This window comes from Schistocerca cancellata, chromosome 2 (assembly GCF_023864275.1).
Source record: "Schistocerca cancellata isolate TAMUIC-IGC-003103 chromosome 2, iqSchCanc2.1, whole genome shotgun sequence".
Taxonomy (NCBI): domain Eukaryota; kingdom Metazoa; phylum Arthropoda; class Insecta; order Orthoptera; family Acrididae; genus Schistocerca; species Schistocerca cancellata.
Genome location: NC_064627.1, coordinates 209031174 through 209050689, shown reverse-complemented (window position 1 = coordinate 209050689; position 19516 = coordinate 209031174). Strand labels below are relative to the sequence as shown.

The window sequence follows — 19516 nt, the reverse complement described above, 5'->3', positions numbered from 1 at the left end:
TGGCCTATTTGTAGCTAAGATATCCCCATTACGTGTGGGCAGCCAAACTAGCTGCTCAAGACAATTTTCAAAAAATGTGCTCAAAAGCACTTTGTGTGATGGTCTGTAGATATCCTCCGCAATGGATCCATAGACATTCCAGTCTGTACTCAGCAGGTTAAAGTCGCCTCCAACTAGTAATGCATGATTTCGGTATTTACAAGTCACTGGCCGCAAACTTTCTTTGAATGACTCTAGAACTGTCACAGTGGGATCAGGTGGCTGTTAAAAACATCCAACAAGTGTGACCAGGTAACTTCACTGTCACACTCAACTTAGACCTCAGTAGGAACAATACGTTTGTCAACTGCCATGAATATTTTCCCACCTATAGCCTCTAATCTGTCTTTTCATTATACATTCCATGTCCTGCTAAATATTTCAGAGCTTTCCACTTCAAGTTTCAGCCACCTCTCTGTCACAAGAATAATTTGGGCGCAAGAATTTTCCTGGAGGGTAGTAAATTTGCGAACTTTGTTATGAATACTTTGACAACCTACTGATAAAATTTTGAAAGTTTAGGTATCTTTACTCTAAATTCCATCAGAATTTCTAAAATCATTGGGGGAAGTGGCAACAAAACGACTATTCACGTTGGTGTGTACAATATATGAGTCTGGCGATATACCATCTGACTTTCGGAAAAGCATCATCCACACAATTCCGAAGACGGCAAGAGCTGACAAGTGCGAGAATTATCGCACAATCAGCTTAACAGCTCATGCATCGAAGCTGCTTACAAGAATAATATACAGAAGAATGGAAAAGAAAATTGAGAATGTGCTAGGTGACAATCAGTTTGGCTTTAGGAAAAGTAAAGGGACGAGAAAGGCAATTCTGACGTTACGGCTAATAATGGAAGCAAGGCTAAAGAAATATCAAGACACTTTCATAGGATCTGTTGACCTGGAAAAAGCGTTCGACAATATAAAATGGTGCAAGCTGTTCGAGATTCTGAAAAAAGTAGGGGTAAGCTATAGGGAGAGACGGGTCATATACAATATGTACAACAACCAAGAGGGAATAATAAGAGTGGACGATCAAGAACGAAGTGCTCGTATTAAGAAGGGTGTAAGACAAGGCTGTAGCCTTTCGCCCCTACTCTTCAGTCTGTACATCGAGGAAGCAATGATGGAAATAAAAGAAAGGTTCAGGAGTGGAATTAAAGTACAAGGTGAAAGGATATCAATAATACGATTCGCTGATGACATTGCTATCCTAATTAAATGATCTGCTGAATGGAATGAACAGTCTAATGAGTACACAGTATGGTTTGAGAGTAAATCGGAGAAAGACGAAGGTAATGAGAAGTAGTAGAAATGAGAACAGCAAGAAACTTAACATCAGGATTGATGGTCAAGAAGTCAATGAAGTTAAGGAATTCTGCTACCTAGGCAGTAAAATAACCAATGACGGACGGAGCAAGGAGGACATCAAAAGCAGACTCGCTATGGCAAAAAAGGCATTTCTGGCCAAGAGAAGTCTACTAATATCAAATACCGACCTTAATTTGAGGAAGAAATTTCTGAGGATGTACGTCTGGAGTACAGCATTGTATGGTAGTGAAACATGGACTGTGGGAAAACAGGAACAGAAGAGAATCGAAGCATTTGAGATGTGGTGCTATAGACGACTGTTGAAAATTAGGTGGACTGATAAGGTAAGGAATCAAGAGGTTCTACGCAGAATCGGAGAGGAAAGGAATATGTGGAAAACACTGATAAGGAGAAGGGACAGGATGATAGGACATTTGCTAAGACATGAGGGAATGACTTCCATGGTACTAGAGGGAGCTGTAGAGGGCAAAAACTGTAGAGGAAGACAGAGATTGGAATACGTCAAGCAAATAATTGAGGATGTAGGTTGCAAGTGCTACTCTGAGGTGAAGAGGTTAGCACAGGAAAGGAATTCGTGGCGGGCCGCATCAAACCAGTCAGTAGACTGATGACCAAAAAAAAATAAAACTCTAAATGCAGTCTGACTTCCCCTGCTGTGTATCGACTGACCAGTGTTCATCTGAGTATCTTAAACTACCACCTACACTAAAAAACCCTCCACAAGTACTCTGGTACCCAAGTAGCTGCTTCCTTTGCATAGTGCAACCCTGACCTATCAAGGGGACACTTACAGATCCATACCTGGTAACACAGACCTATAAATCTGCAGCCATGACTGCCACAGAGTCAACGAAGCCTTTGTTTGAGACCCTCCACTAGACTCCAAATCAAAAACCCAATCAATTCTGGGATCAATGATGCAAAATGCAAGCTCTGCTTGCACCTCACACGCAAGGTTAGCAGCCTTCACCACCTCCGCCAGCGACCTGTCAAACTGAGGGTGGCCTCATAAACCATGCAACAGACGTTTTTGGTGCCAACATGAGCCACAACTTGCAGATGATTGCTTCCTGCACACTCAACAGCCACGGGCAGGGCTGCCTGTACATCTCAGATGAGGCCCCCTGCAGACATACCGAGTGCACACTGGCTTTCTTTCCAGCCCTGAACACTATGTATCTAATGGGTTCCATAATATGTCTAACGTTGGAGCTCCCTGTAACTAGTGAACTCCTCTCCCCATTTTCCTGTTGGAACCTGCTGAAGCAGCAGCCACATGTCCACTCACAGGATGAAGGGATAAAGCCAGATGGCTAGCCTTCATTTTCGCCCTCTGCTCCGAGCATCGTGAACGTGTTACCATCCGCCACTCATCCTGCTGCCAAAGTGAACCCACTGTGTCAGGTACACTAGGACGTACCTTGGCAGCAGATCCCTTGGGCAAAACAAGCAATATCTGAGCTGCTCCATGTGATGCGACAGATTCTCTGCCACCACTACACCCCTAGGCAGTGGCTTGAAAGTGACTGGCCATAGCCAAAAGTGCATTCAGTTGTTCACGAACTGTGGCTAGTTCCTCCTGCGTTTGCACAGCATGCACACATCCTATCCATCCTACCAAGTCTAAGTGCAAGACAAAATTGCAAAAGCAGACAGAATACTGGATGTGCAACTTGCTACGCTCGTGACGTGGTACCAAGGGATTCTGATGCATTAATGAGCTATTTAGGACCGCAGAACGAATGAATTTACATGTATAAAAATGTGATTTGTGGAGATGGAGGCTGTTAAGTACCACCTAGAAACATTGAGAAGGATGTTAGTCGCAAGAGTTCCAAATATTTTCAACTAATTTACAGAGTTACTACTTGAATGTCATCAGTGGTTCTGAAACCTCAAGTTCTGACTTAGCTACCGACAACACAGGCACTCAGGATGACTTTGAAGCTATGAGAATAAATCGGTCTTTTCTCATGTCCTTAGCAACAAATCTTGTTCAACTTTACTTGCACTTTTATCCAGAAAATATCCTAAATGCGAACCTCAGGAAGAAACAAAATGAAAGAAGAAAACAACTACACACAATTTGGACAAACACACACATGACAGATGACACATTGCCACAGCCCAAGAGTTGAGAAAAATGCAGATATTTGAAGAAAAAAAGGAAAAAAGAAAAAATAACTTATCGAGTTATTATGGATTTTACGGGATTTTTTCAGTGTTAACAAACAGTTTAATTTAAATTGTTATGATTATTTTATTAAAAATGGTAACCTGTTCTTACAACCACTTTGTTCAAAATGCGTAGCAACTGAGACAGAGCACTTTGAAAAAGTCCCTGCTAACATTAACAAAATCTTGGACAATGTTGTAATTTGTAAAGGTGTCATTCATCTTCTCTGACAACAGTCAGAGATTTATAGAGTCCTGGGCCTTCCTCAAGCTGACAGCACAAATATTGCTCAAGCTGTCGAACTATGGATCGATCTTTTAGAAAGTACTGATATGGGATCCTGTAACAACGTAATAAAAACACAAAAGAAGCATATGCTAGGGCCCTTCCACGATCTTGCTCGTATGCTACATCCAAGACTAAGAGGGAGCAGACTAACTGCTGGACGAAAAGAAAGTGCAGAATATTGGCTCACAAAAATGCATCCAGGTTGGATTCCAAATGTTATGTCTTTTAGGATTGCTGATCTCGATTATTTTCTTGCCACTATGTTTTCTGATGTAATTGCAACACAGATCAATCCAAACAAATGTTGGAAGATAATGGACTTAAAAAAACGAAAATTATCAACAGGATTTATTACTTTTGCAAAAAAAAACCCATTTTTTTCCCTGCCAGCGCTGCATTCACTGAGAAAATGTCTTCCATCTAAGGACTTGTTTGATCAAAATGAAGAAATAATGTTGGGAGAGACAAGAGCTGAGGAATTAATTAATATCTATAAATATCTGCATGATTCCAGAACGGGGTAATTTGTACTTTACAGCCATTACAATTCTATACAGTTTTTTTTCTTTCATTCATTTTTTTCTGGAAGTATAAATGTTATTTAATCTTGTTTCTTATATTGCAAGACATGATAAAACGCAATATTAGTAAAATAATTCTTGTGACAGTTAACAGTTGCCTTCAATAAAGGTGATCGCTCTTTTTAATTTGTATAATGCTATCTATGTAATTTTCATAATCAAATACAGCTTCTTTTCTTAAAAAAAAACTCACTCATGTTTTTTTTTTTTTTTTTTGGGTCAGGTTAAACTGCAACATCCCTGAAAGTAACACACATTAATCATACATCACAGTTCTAGAGCCAGTAAACCAACCACTACCACTAACAGCAGCACAAACAGGTGATGCGGCCACAGCTGGTGGCCTGCAGCCAATTATCCATGCCTCCTCGCAGCTGAACTTCAGTGCTAGAGAGCGACAACAGCAGCAAATCTTGGCGTAGAAGACGTGAAGGACCCTGACTGCAAAGTGGACATAAATTACTGTTTAATCACCCATCTTCGTGTATTGACAGTGGTCTGCTGACAATATTTTTCCTTTCTGAGGTGTCAGGCTTCATTATACACAAACATGTCATCTCACATTTCCTTTTGATGGCCACATATCTTTTCTGAGGCTCACATTTAGAACCTTTGCTCGACAAAAGTTTAGGTAAAGTTGACAAAGATTCCACTGGGCATTAGAGAGAACAGACATTTCCTGATGCCTTCACATGCCTCTTCAGATTTTTCTTCATTCAGACAGAGTTTAAACTGTTGCAAAAGCTGTTCTCGCATGTCTTCCAGGATTCCACACTGTCTTGCAACTCCTTTGTTATGACGTGCTGATTATCACCGCTACATGACTCTCAGATAATCAGCTCAGTGTCTGAGGACTCAGATTCATTCAACTTTTTCAGCTATAAATCTGCAAATTAAATGAATATATTTACAGACGTTGAATTTTATGGCTGAATCGACACAGCTACAGATGTATTTATGAATGCAGGCTTTGCAGTCTGAACAACATAGTTCACATGTGCAGGAACTGCCTTGTAACTTTGTCACAATCTATGTCTCCTTATTGGTTGGTACTGCTACTTTCCATACCATCTCCACAAATGACATGTTTAGGCTTAAGCTCCTCTGATGACTTACGCTGCTGCCTTATGGCAGACGTTTTGGATGTCACTTTTCCCTCATTCAAATGTAAAGTGTCATGCGAGTAGAGCATAAGCTTATGAACAGTCATGCCCAGTCACTTTTTGGCTACTGTCCCTTCAGGCAAATATGTTTTATTACATAATGCATCCTTCCTAAGCGCATGTTGATGTTAAGGCCGTTGTGTTGTCTGTAACAACATACACAATTTGCAATTGTGGCCTTGTAGTTTTTTTTTTTAATATATGCCGAATTTGGGTCTGTCTTCATGTAAAGTATGGTCTCTGCTAACATTTCCTGGAAACTTTCTCGGTCACTGGTTCCACGAACGTCCTGATACGTTTATAAACCTATACTTGATTTTCATGTCTCTATATCTCTAACACACATTTTTTCACCACACATTGTCAATGTACAGTGAACAAAACAATCAATGCTGTGATGGAGTTGTGGGTTTTCTAGCTATAGCGACTGATCGCAACAGAAAACTCAAACCTATTACGATCAGGCACTTTTATTAAGGTTCGTGTAATTATACAAAACACGAGAAAAACACTACAGAAAATCACAACACACAAATTGTAATCAAAGTCCATCAGACCGAACCCAAAGAACAGCGAGTCCCCAAAGACTTTTTACTTTGCACTTCGTAAGTGGCAGTTACTGGTAATCGATGGCCACCACAGAGCCCCCCCCCCCCCTTTCCCACCGGGGCGTCTTCCTGTGTAGTGGTGAGTGGTGTTGTGGGACGCTAGCTGGTTGATAGAGGTATGTGTGAAGAATCCATGCTGTCTGTGCAGGGTAGACTTGCGCTGGTATAGTCCCCCATCCAGTTGGGGGGCGGACTGGTCAACCTGCACATGTGAACTGGACTGGCACAGAAGATGTCAGTGTTGCAGTACAGGCAGAGTGGGGGATGTGAATCTTGAGCATCCCGTCAGTGCTGAACGTTGCAGCTATGCCAGCCATATCCACCCCTTGGTGATATTTGATGTGGGAGTACACTCACATGAAGTGTCCCCCATGCGGAGGATGAAGATGGATCCCTCGTGGAGCTGCAAGGAAAGCTCATGTGGGCACTCAGAGGCACTGATTGAGATACAAATCTCGTCGACAGTGGACATAGGGGGCACTAGGGGAGGTAGTGGTGAAAAAATAATGTAGTTCAGAAGAAACACTGGAACACTCTGTGGGCGCATTGAGTGCTGACACTTGCGACGGTGTTATGTCACACGGCACATGTGATTGAGCCTGAGGTTGTGAATTGTCACACACAGAGCCTATGTGAAACGAGGGTAGAGTATTGTCATATGCAACAATTGAGCTGCCCACAGGTGTAGGCTCACTGCAGGTATGATCATGGCAGGGCGCAGGGGAGTGGTAGGTCTGTGTGAGATCAGAGTCATCATCTGACACAGGAACACTCGACTCGAGATGGTGTGGTACAGATTCCTTGATCATCCTGGCTGGTTTCACGTGTTGAAGGGAAGCTGTCTGCCAATGGCCACTGATGAAAATGTCCATAGTATTGTCCGTGTGAGCTACTACTCGATGTGGGCCAGAATAAGGTGGCTGTAATGCCGGTTTGACTGTGTCGTCCCGTAACATAACAAACTCGCAAGAGTCTAGTGCTGACTGCAGAAAGACCCGAGGATGGGTGTGTGGTCATGGAGGGGGCATGCAGATCGCAGCTATGTGTGTCCAGACAAGCTCAACTAGAGTAGGGAGGTTGGACAGGTCGACGTCCCTTTCATCATTGACGAACTCTGCAGGGAGAAGTAGGGTCTCACCATACATGAGCTCTGCAAGTGAAGCCTGGAGGTCTGTCTTACAAGCCTTATGTATTCCTAACATAACCCAGGGAAGGGCATCGGACCACTCACCACCGTGGCACATGAAAAATGAGTATGTCATCAAGGTATGCGTAACAATATGTGCAGTTAAACAGAAGTGAATTTATACAACGTTGCCAAATTTTGGCTGTGTTTTTGATACCATAAGGCTAGTAACAAAATTCGTAGAGGCCAAAAGGTGTGATCAACACTGTCTTGTATGTGACTCTATTCCATGGATATCTGCAAATATGCCTTGTGGCAGCCCAAGACACTGAAGATGCGTGCTCTGCTAAGTACTTGCATGAAGTCTTGTATACAAGGTATCGGATAATTGTCTAGTACGGTGTGCACTTTGAGGCAGCGATAGTCGCCGCAGAGGTGCACTGTGCCATCCTTTGTGAGAAGTAAATGTATGGACAAAGACCAGTTGCTGTCCAACAGACGAACAATACCATCAGAAGTTCCTCCGCTGCGGCCTTAGCAAGGTGTAGTTTATGTGGCAGCAGTCAGTGCACTTTATGACACACTAGTGACCCATCTGTTGTGACAGTTTTATGTGTCGTGCAATTCGTGATAGGGTTCAGCTGGGCTGGCGAACCTGCTCGTGGGCTGTCACTAACGGGAATCAGTAGCATCTAACAGTCACTAACCTGATGTGCCAGGGAAGCTGTTCATGTCGGCAGTGACAAAGTTCCACGAGGTGCGTCTATGGTGTCGGGGGCAGCAGCATCAAAGACCCACATGGTGCTTCACCAGTGTTGGAGGGTGGTGGCATTGACAGGCATTGTACGAGGCATCATGCCTCAGTGAGGGCTTGCGTAGCCTACGATATGGTGTGGTTCAATTTGGTGTTGCAGTTGCAGTAATCACTGACTGCAGACTGCTCGGACTGAAGCTGGGCGATGGAAGTTGCAAGGCTGTCCGTCAGTGAAGAACACTCAATGAGAGCTGTGCCAGAATCGTCAATAAGCTAAGGGAGAGGGCGGCCAAGGAGGTGAATTAACAGACAACATGAGTGGATGAGGTGTGATGCAATAATGCGGCTGATTATAGAAGTCTGTCAACAGTCCAAATTGAAAAAGGAAGTCAATGCCTAATACTGAATCTTCTATGTCAGCCATGTAGAAGGACCAAGTAAACTGTTTGCCAGGTATAAGTTCAATAGGTAACTTGGCCAAATTGTCGACACGAAATGGCAGTTTATTTGCTGCTTGAAGATACAGTTTGGCTGGTTTCATGTTCTTTACAGTCAATGTGGGAGCTATGACACTAATGTCCGCTCTGGTATCGACGAGAAAATACTGGCACAAACCTAAATCCAAGGCATACAGATGTGCTTGTGAGGTGGGGGATCTGACAGAATGCAATGTCTGTGGGCACCCTTGCATGTATCCAGGAGCCGTGGGGCCTACTGTGGCCCATGTGCAGTATTTGGGGATGCACAGGGCAGGTGGTAGTTGTGAACAGCGTCCCTGTAAGTGGAGTGGAACCAGCATATGCATGAGTCAGCTGTACTCGTCCCACCTACTGAAACGTCAGGCGAGGGGAAGGTGGGGCTGGCAGACGCTAGCCCAGTTGGGGTGGGGAGGGTCTGGTGCCGGCCTGCTCACGATTCCCTGTCTTGGCCGCTAGATGGCTGCTGTCCACAATACACATGCGCCTGGCCTCTACTGCCCAATGGTGGAATTATATTCACAGGATTACCGACCTTGGCAGTATTAGGCACAGTACTGCATGGAGGGAGGTGGAAGTGCTGAATAATGGCGTATGCCTGGTCTGTCAGTTGTAGTTTATCTGTGAGTGAGACTGCGGTATGTGGGCGCAAATGTAATAGTAGTTCTTGTGGCAGCTTCACCAACCACAATGCCCAGAGCACTAAGTTCGGCAAGATCTTGGTACTGACTTGCACATGCAAGTGTCGCCACAACTGTGAGGGGTTTCTCTCACCTAAAGTCTCATAATAAATAATGTTGTGAATTGTATTGGCTGGCAGATGAGAAAGGCATTTGATGAGTAGTGCATGGGCAGAGGCATATTTCTTGCTCTTAGGTGGGTTAAGCAACAAGTCACTGATGAGATCAGGGTGGTCACGCAGGTGGTTCACTAAACACACAAACTGAGTGCTGTCATCCGCAATACCGTGTATGTCCAACATGTTGTCCACCATGGTAAACCACATCACTGGGTTGTCTGGTTGTGACGGCGGCAGCTTCGGAAGACAACCGGGGACCAGTGCTTGTGGGGGTGTAGGGAAGGCACAAATTATACGGGGATTCTGCACAGGGTTTACTGATGCGAACTGTACCTCACTGGTGGGCGGTGTGTTGCATTGAACGTCCGTTAGCTGTGCAGGCGAGACATGATATCCAGTCCTTGTAGGCAGGAAATCTGTATTGCCACACGATGAGCATGGCACGGCAGGTGTGGAAGTATCAACGTCCGATGCAGATGAAATCTTGAGCAGAGGCAGGAAATCGTGACTAAGCGCTGAGTGACAGGGTGGGACCATGGCAGGTGCATCACCCGAGGTGTGGGTGGGGTGGCAGGATGGGTAGGCATACACATGCCAACATACAGTTGCATGGATGTCCCTTCGACTGGCACGGAGGGGGATACATTAAACAGCAGACCACTCTGAGGAGGGGTCGGCCATCTGTGTGGACCCCGAAACTGGACAGCTGCATGGTCCATGTGCAGTAGAAACTCGGGCTAGGGGTTTCCGTGATCTTGTCCTGGAGGAGCATTCTGTAGAGTGTAGAATGCCAAAGAATGTGTCCACGCCAATGTGTACAGCGGCTGGTGTGGTGTGCCGGTGGGGGTTAGCATCATCTGTCCAATCGAAACTAACACCGGACATACGAACAATCCTGGTGTATTAGTAGCACATGGGGTAAAGCATTGTGCTTCACAGTCGAATGTCCTTTCTGCAGTCATGGTGTCCTATACTGCCGGAAAAACTGGAGTTTGTGACATTGTCTATTGGTGCGAAACCAGTGGTACACAGTGAGTGAATGCAATGTATTTTCGCGACTCAAGGTGACCAATGTGGTTTTTCTGGCTATAGCGACTGACCGCACACAGAAAACTCCAACCTATTATGATCAGGCACTTTTATTAAAGTGCATGTAATTACACAAAACACAAGAAAAACACTACAGAAAATCATAACACGCACACCGTAACCCAAGTCCACAAGACCAAACCCAAAGAACAACGAGTCCCCGAAGACTGTTTACTCTGCAGTTCGTAGGTGGCAGTTATTGGCAGTCGATGGAGTCATTCTTTTGCACCATGCTTTGAAAAATACTTCTGTTATGTCAGACATCAGTTAACATCTGTCTGCACTCACACTGAAAAAGTATTTTTTGACACTTAAAAAAACTTCCATAACTTGACGATCTCGTGTATTCAAAAACATGAGTGAACATGGAAATCCCGGCAGTAATTCATCTAACACAAGTAAAGTTGTTAGTGCAAACCCATATTCATTTAAATTTTGGGTGTTATCTATACAAAGAAAGTTACTTCCAAATTTGTTTAAGATGGTTTTTTGCATTTCATTCATTATTATTATAACAATGAAACCTTCGTTTCGTAGATCATATGTTTCTGGCACAACACCTTGTGCTTTCAGAGCTGGACTGTGAAACTGTTTCCTCCAAGTCCCTCACCTAAGATTTACACTAGTGCAATCGTCTAAGTGTCTTGTTGCCTCACAGTTTAAGTAGTAACTTTGTATTTAATTTTGTATATCTTTTCTTGACAACAAGTTAGGATGCTGCTAACTATTGTCTTGACCCAGATACCTAAAACAGTCACAAATGTTGTCAAATGTAATTTTCGATGCTGTTTTCCTGGATATTTCGTTTCTTTTACATTTCAAGGATCTTAAATTGATTATCTCCCAATAATGATCCACATGTGTACCACAGAAGGTAACTTTAACTTCACAAGATGGGTAAAATGTACGTCCATTCTGGTTGAGCAGAGACCACCAATATAATTATAGCCCAACATTTTTTGTGACGTACATTACTTCCACAGAACTTGAACACCCCATCACAGTGTCACATAAAATATAACTTCGTGCTTTCATCTGCACTTTTAACCCACTGTCCTTATATCCACACAAACACACTCGAAGTATCTTTTTCAACTTCGTGCTTCGTTTCATAAAACTGAGTTTCATGCCAAAATTCGTGAATCTCTTCACAGATAGTTTTCTTATGTATCAAATGCTGAAACATTTCTTTACGTTGGGACTACTAAATTGACAAAGCATACTGCACTTTACCCTCCCGATCCGTTTGGTGTAGTGTTCTCATGTTGCTCGAGAGAGTCTGCACTAAACACAAGTAAATTTTTCATCATGGGTAACTGGATGCTTGCAGCAGATGTGGCGATTCAAGTTTTGTTGCTGCCACATGTAGCAGTGCACCAGTTCCAACTATATTCCTCCATTCTCCAAATGAGACTGTAGCAATGTGGCTGTACAAATACAGACAACAGCCTAACAAATGCGCGCGAACAGAACAAACGTTACAGTACTGTGACAGGCGACAGCACTGACAGAAGAGTATTGCCGGTAGTCTTTCGCTGTCTGCTACCAGAATGCGCTGCAAGCTGCATACCCGAGCACTACCGATTGGCGCCGAGTTTTGCTGTCCGTAGACACAAGTGTTTGTAAACATAAACACCTGTTGTGGCGGGTAATGCGAGGTGGCTAGAAGAGAACTTTTGGCATAATTCCGCTTCATTTGCTTTAAGTTGTCAGTGACGTCGGTTTTAGGTTTAGCTTTCTGGAATGAGAACTCGCGAAAGTGTCGATAGTATTTTATTTTTTCTGACAATCGTGACATGAAAGGATGAAGTAATCAGATTAATCAAGGTGAAGGACAAAGCATAGGATCGGAATGACAGCTTCAGCTATTAAATTTTTCTTTAAACTTACAGTAGTTGTAGCAATTTCACGATGCAGCAGCGAATCGACCAAGCCAAATTTCGTTGTTATTCTTACAGATGATCAAGACATAACCATTGGTGGAATGGTGCGTGAGTATACGATATAACCTTTACGTCTTCCATCACATTTTCGTGCTCTCAGATACAAAATTACTTACGCGTTCTTTAAACTGATGTTGTCATTAATCCCTTGAGACGTGAATAGTTAAAACGAGCATATGAATGGCGTGATAGAACAGCAGTATGTTTTGTATATCTCTTTCTGTACGAAAACGTTGTTAAATTATGTGAATAATTCTTCAGTTTCCAAAGAGAAAAGAATAATAAATTATATTATTCGGGCAACGAATGTTTTGAAACCGTTTGACTGTTGCCCCTCCTTTAGTAATCTCTGTTATGTTTCTAAGAATGTATTTCTTATAAAAATAGCAAAATTCAGGCCCCGAAGCAACCATTTGTACTCCCTACAGCATTCCAGTGGTGGATATCGAAACGTGGACAACAGCAGAAGTGATTTTGAAATAAAATGTTGCTCATAAGTATGTAACTGTTCGTATGTTAAAACGAAGGTATGCATCAGTGTATTTAAAATTTATCAGTGCCCTGCAGCTGTTTAAAACAACAATAACATGTGTCACTCCACTAAAAGCTTCAACTACATCTACATCACTTAGAAAGCTCACCTCCTGCAATTAACATTTATTTAATTACATTATTCTGCACACTTCTGTATTTATTTATGCTTTAAGAATCAGCAATTAACATTTATTTAATTACATTATTCTGCACACTTCTGTATTTATTTATGCTTTAAGAATCATACAGTTATAAAAAAAACAACGTGATTTTCAGATAGGCCTGCCACACATTTATTTTGTTGGTGAAATCATTTGTAAAAGCGTGAATATATAAGAAAGACTATAAGGCACTGCAGACAGAAATATTACATAACTGAGAATGTTATCCCAATTATGCAATGGGTATAACTCTATCCATGTTGGCACTTAGTAGTAAAGATTATCTGTGGAACGAGTGTTAATCTAATCTAGATGACAAACCATTATTATAATTATATTCTGAGCATACAGTGGCACTCTTGAGTTTCTCTTTTTCTCTCAAAATATTTTGGCCACAGGACAATAGTTCCCCAATTGACAGCTGTTCACTATATTACACCTTGAAATTTTCAGACGTATTTCATTACTAAGTACCACTGTCTTCCAGAGCGAGTTCTATTATTACTTTTTTTTGTGCATCTTGAAACTCACAGATTTGTGCTTATATATCACACCTAGCTTATATCTCATTCCTATCCTCATTTTCATGTAAGATTGTCAGTTTCTTAACTAGATTACTATCACATCTACTTGGTCTACATTTGTGCTACTGATCTCAAATTATTAACTCCCCATTGCTGATGTTTACAGTGAACATTATCAGTCAGAAATTTGCTTATTAGGAAGGTATAAGATTTGACAAATGCTCGAAAACTTCTCTTTTGTTACTATTTAATGAGAGAACATAAGTACCCCAGAAATGCCCCTAGTGTTTCATTCAAAAGATCACCTCTGTGGTTTTCCCTCTAGCATGGAGAACTGTCAGAAAATGGTTACACTCATGGCCAGGTGAAACTCAGATTTTGTGAAGAATGCAACCCAGTAGTTTATTCTTTGAAGTGAGAGACCACATGTGTTCGGTGTTTATTGTGTTTCAGTTGTGGATATTGTTCGTGAGCTATATTTACAGTGAGCTGTTTAGTTCTCATGGGTGCAGGCTTAGATTTGGTTGTTTATTAGGTTTAAATAAGCCTAGTGAGGATAGTAAATGCACTGAAGTTCATGGTAATGTTGTTCTGCTTTGACCAGTGTTATTATTATTGTATATAGTGGCAGTTGGCCCTGACCATAAATAAACGAAAACTTAGATTGTCCGAGGGGTGAGGAGCAGTGCAGGGGAATAAGCCCCTCCTTCCTGTCGAAGGGCTATCAGCCTATGCCCATGTTCTATGCTTCCATGAAAGCAGAAGCATCCAATTCCACTCATCTGCTTTGACCCATGATGTCATCAATATGACAGAAATGGTTACTTCCAGCATATACAAAATGGCGACAATGATGTCACTACATACACACGCCAACAAATGCAAACAAAAATAAAAATTAAACATTAACATAACACTCCAAAAATAAAATAAAACTAACTGGACAACCGCAGAAAATTGGGGGTTTAGGTTGGGAACAAGCTAAATATACAACAATAAAAAAACATCGCACCATTCCAAAACAAATAGTATCCAGCAAAAAAAAATTAAATTACAGCATTCTGCTATGCCAAAAAACCACAGGAATAGGACACTGACCTATATTGCTCAACTGCAGCTATCAATACCAAAAAATCAACACCTACAACTCCGAAAAGTATAACCAAAACACCAACAGCTCAAACACCCGACAGTCACAACAACAATTAACACACATCCAACTTACCGTAAATATACAGCCGCAGCAAAACATCACAATTACCAGGGAATAAAACCAAAACAAAAATTACTTACCAACAAAAGCCTCCGACAGTACCACTGTTGGCCACCAAACGTGCGCGCAGACACACACACACACACACACACACACACACACACACACACACACACACACACACACACACACACACACACACAGAAAACAAACAAAAAAAACAAAATCACCCACAACCTGCCACCCATAAATCTACCCCAATCCATCCGTTGTCACCTTCGAAAAAAAACACCACCAACAAAGAAAAAATACAATCAGTCACACCTTATAAAAAACAAAAACTGCAACCAAACTGGTCCTCTCCAACATAATTTCTAAACACCCTCCCCCAACCTATAACATATCCCATTAACCTCACAACCAATACTCACAGCTCCTCCATCCCTTACACACACATACCCAGCCCTCTCAACTCACCACCCTCGGCCTATATGTCCTCGCCACAGCCCTCTAAAAGGTACAAACAGTATAGAAATTCTCAGGGATGATACTCATCTGAATGAGACTGTAGGTTGGAGAGTGCCTTTTTTCCCGCCCTATAACTGATATAATTCCCCCCCCCACCCCCCCCACCCCCCCCAATCTGTCTATCATGTTAGTACAAGCACCAGTGTCACAATCCTTAAACTCCATTCTGTAGTTTACTATTCAATGACTATAGCCGCTCTTCTCATGAAAATGAATGCATCATAAATTATAGTACTACCTCTTCAATATATTGCTCAATCAGACCCACTAGTTCCCTTACACTTTGACCCTGCAAAACCCTAAAAACACAATCAGCATAACCGCCGCCCAAAATAAAAGCCACCCCCCCTCCCTCAAACCAACCCAAGAACTGCCCCTCCCATACTTCTTCTTACTGAACTGTGATTCGTCAGTTTCAACAATCACCCCCAGTCCAGCTAATTTCCCTCTACACTTCACGTTCTCCGAACAAACCTCTCAGCAAAGTGAAAACTAATCCAAAACAGCCCTCTCATTCACACCAGTCTCATGTGCTCAATAACTTATAGAGGACCAATAACAAAATCAATAAGGAAGCAAGACAATCTCCCTCATGGCCAACATAGTTTTCTCGAACCAAGTACCACATCTTATCAACCACCAAATACTGTAACACCAATAATGCCACATATACATGTCACTGGTCTGAGCTGCCAGAACTTTCGTCAACCTCATGTTTCAACCTCATGTTACCACAAATGTGACACTTAACATATTCAGCAATAAGATTGAACATCTTACAGCAATTGTATGACAGACATCATGTCATCACCCATCACAGAACATAATGATACACTCATGTACTTCACTGCCATATCCATACCTAACAAAAAAGCAATAAAAAAATTAGGCTTCCTTCTACACAACAAACACCAAACAAATCAGAGCATACGGAAATGGCAAAAACATTAAAGAAATAAAGAAAAACCCTTAATAACTCACTGAAAACACTTCCACAACCCTTGTTACTGCATCAACAATATAAACTCAAAACTAAGTTAGCAAGATGACAATCAGAACTCAAATGAACCCAATACTATGCATTAAACACCACTTGTCTACATCCACAACCAGAGGACACCATCAAGTACAACACAACATCTACAAACCACGCCATAGTGACCTCACACACAACACCACCATTACGCCACAGGTCAAAGCAGACAGGTGGAATCAGACAATTCCGTAGACTGACGTAACTGTCATAGGGATTGGTGATTCCTTTTGCTCTGGTGAGAGTCACTTTCAAATCCCTTTATTCATCAGGATTAATCTCTTCACGCATTTCAAAAAAGAAAAACAAAAAGTCAGCTTTATGTGGGAACATTAGTTAATGTTGCAATTATATAAGCATTATTGTCAATCTGAGCAAAGAAGCATCAACAGGGAAAATAATAAATGATAGTTTGTTAAAGTTGTTAAGTGGGTTTCTGAAATGGGCCAGCTGTAATGTTGGCAAAAAACTCATCCAGTTTCATACTGTCAATAATTCCCCACCTCCTGTTAATGTAGTGTACCAACAGAAAATAATAAACACAGTATTTCTCAGGTGTCTATATTGGTGAAAACAGATAGTAGACCTACTAAAACATTTTGGTACAGCAGCTTTTGCCAGAAGGCAAATTGCCATCTGTAGGGCATAGAAATAAGTAAGTTAACATATTTTCATATAGTGGCAGTCTATGGAGTAATATTCTTGAGTAAATTCTCACTTAGCAAAAAGTATTCACTGCAGAAAAGAAAGAAATTACAAGTGTGGGAGTTGTCATGTGCACATCTTTCAGGCGTCCGTTTAAGCATTCAGGAATATTAATCAAAGTACACGTAACCCCCCCCCCCCCAGGGGGCTCGCCACTCTTTGGTGGGTTCGTGCTTGGCTACCAAGGGGCCTCAGCCTTTGCAGCTTCTTTTCCCTTGTGTGCTGCATGTCTGTCCTCTTGTTATTCTTTTTCCCGTCCCTCGGGGAACATGTCTGGGGTGTTATTAGGAATGTTCTGCATTTTCTGTCGCTAACATAAGAACAGTCTCACCACTGTTTTTCATTCCCTTTTCCTTTCTTTGCTTCCCTTCTGCTCTTGTTCCTCCACTTCGGCATTTGAGGTTTCTCTTTTTCTTCTTCCTCCCTGTCTGCTCCTGAAGACCGGCTCACAAGTCTGACGTGTAACAGGTGACGGGGTTACGTGTAATTCCCAACCCCAGGTCGACAGGTAGGGTTCGCACGTACACCCTGGTACAGGCCAGGCCCAGGGAGGGGTGATTGCCTGAGCTGCAACCTTCCCAAATTGCTGACTGGTCACTCTGTCAGGTGTTTGGGAGGTGGGACCTGAGATGTGAATGATCACCTACGGCAGGTGTGCCCCCTTGTGAAGGAGGCCCCCAGTTCGAAGGAGTGCACCATCGGAGACACTGGCTATCATGGGGGATTTTCCCGCAATGAGCCAATCATCTTCCCAATCAATGTCTACAAAACATAAACATAATGAGGCTAATGATTCAAAGATCATTCCTGCTGCACCATGGTTCCTCGTGGTCTCAAGTACTGAAGATGGTCAGTCCTTTGCCATAGAAGATCCGTTTATTATTCAGAAAGGTGTTGATGCAATTGCTGGCCGTGTGAAATCCTGCTCTCGCTTATGGAATGGCACTTTGCATTTGGAGACTACTGATTATCAAGCACAACAACTGCTTGCCGCCTCACTTCTCCACAGCTACCCTGTTTCTGTCGAGGCTCATAGAACTCTGAATTCTTCCTGGGGTGTTGTTTGCACTAGGCTGCTCAATGGTCTAACCGAGGCTGAAATCCAATCTTACATCTCTGATCAGGGTGTCATTGCTGTCCATTGGGTGATGAAAAAGCTAGATTCCTCCTTGGTGCCCACCCACACTCTTTTCCTCACCTTTGATAGAGTGGTGCTTCTGTCCAAGATCAAAGCAGGCCATGAAATTATCACAGTCCGACCATGCATTCCGAACCCGATACGCTGGTACCATTGTCATCATTTCAACCACACTAGAATGTCTTGTCGACACCCAGCCAATTGTGTAACCTGTGGTAGGGATGCACACGAGGGCGACTGTCTGCCTCCTTCTCCACACTGTATCAACTGCAAAGGCGGCCATGCCACCTCCACTGGAGATTGTCCTGTGTATCTTGATGAGCGGGCTGTCCAAGAGATCCGGGTAAAGGAAAAAGTGCCTTACCCAGTTTCTTGGAAGTTATTGGCTAGTTGCAAACTCTGTGTTCTCCCATCTGGCACCTGTAGTTCTATTCTTGTTAACCCTTGCTCCATGAAGGACATGGCCATGCAGACATGTGATCTCAAATTCAGCTCTCAGGTTGTAAAATCGCCCAGTGTCAAGGTAGCATCACTATCCCCCCATCCAGCTATGCAACAGGCCACCAAACTCTCACCTCAAGAGGCGAAACCACCAGCTACACAACCGATAGACTGGAAAGGACAGAAGGAGTACTCCTGTGCAGACTTCGTACATCCCTCCAGCCAAACAACACCCGAGTCTTCCTCTGCTAACCGGAAAGGCTTGAAGAAGTCCACTAAAGGCAAACAGTCTTCTCCTTTGCTGACTCGAAGATCCTCTTCAACAGTGTTGCCATGTGATACCTTAACTTGACTGGCCTCTGTGTCGCCAGTGTGCATGACAAACCATTTTTCAGCGTTGGACTTGCAGACTGACAGCACGCCCAAGCCGATGCTTCTGTGGATCCCATAGAGTAGGATCCTCCTCCTTCTATGCCCTGTAGCAGCGACTCTTCACAGGCTCTCACTCAGCAACTGCTGAGATGACATCCCTTCATTTCTTTCCTCATCATGACCTCCCTCCAATAGAACGTTTGCGACCTTCGGTCCCACAAAGTGGATTTACAGCTGCTTTTAGCATAGCAGTGCCCCTTTGTACTCTGCCTTCAGGAAACGAAATTGCGTCCTAACGACCACTTTGAGCTTTCACAGACTTCCTTCAGCTTATTGGGCAGTGATCTCACCCATTTTTGCTACTTGGTAACTTGAATGCGCATCATCCCCTTTGGGGTTCTCCCAGGACCTGTCAGAGAGGTGCCCTCGTGGCTGATTTTAACCAACTTAACCTCTTCTGCCTTAACGTTGGAGCACCCACTTTCCTT

The 19516-nt window shown here is 42.8% G+C and overlaps 1 protein-coding gene across 1 annotated transcript in view; it reads left to right on the top strand.

Moving 5' to 3' along the window:
* The first annotated feature begins 12020 nt into the window (after positions 1-12020).
* The window catches only part of LOC126161540 (N-acetylglucosamine-6-sulfatase-like), a 68948-nt gene continuing 61452 nt past the window's right edge, over positions 12021-19516 (top strand). Inside the window, exon 1 of the mRNA XM_049917465.1 lies at positions 12021-12423. Coding sequence (XP_049773422.1) covers positions 12289-12423 — 135 coding nt within the window. The 5' untranslated portion in view covers positions 12021-12288. The remainder of the gene's footprint in view (positions 12424-19516) is intronic.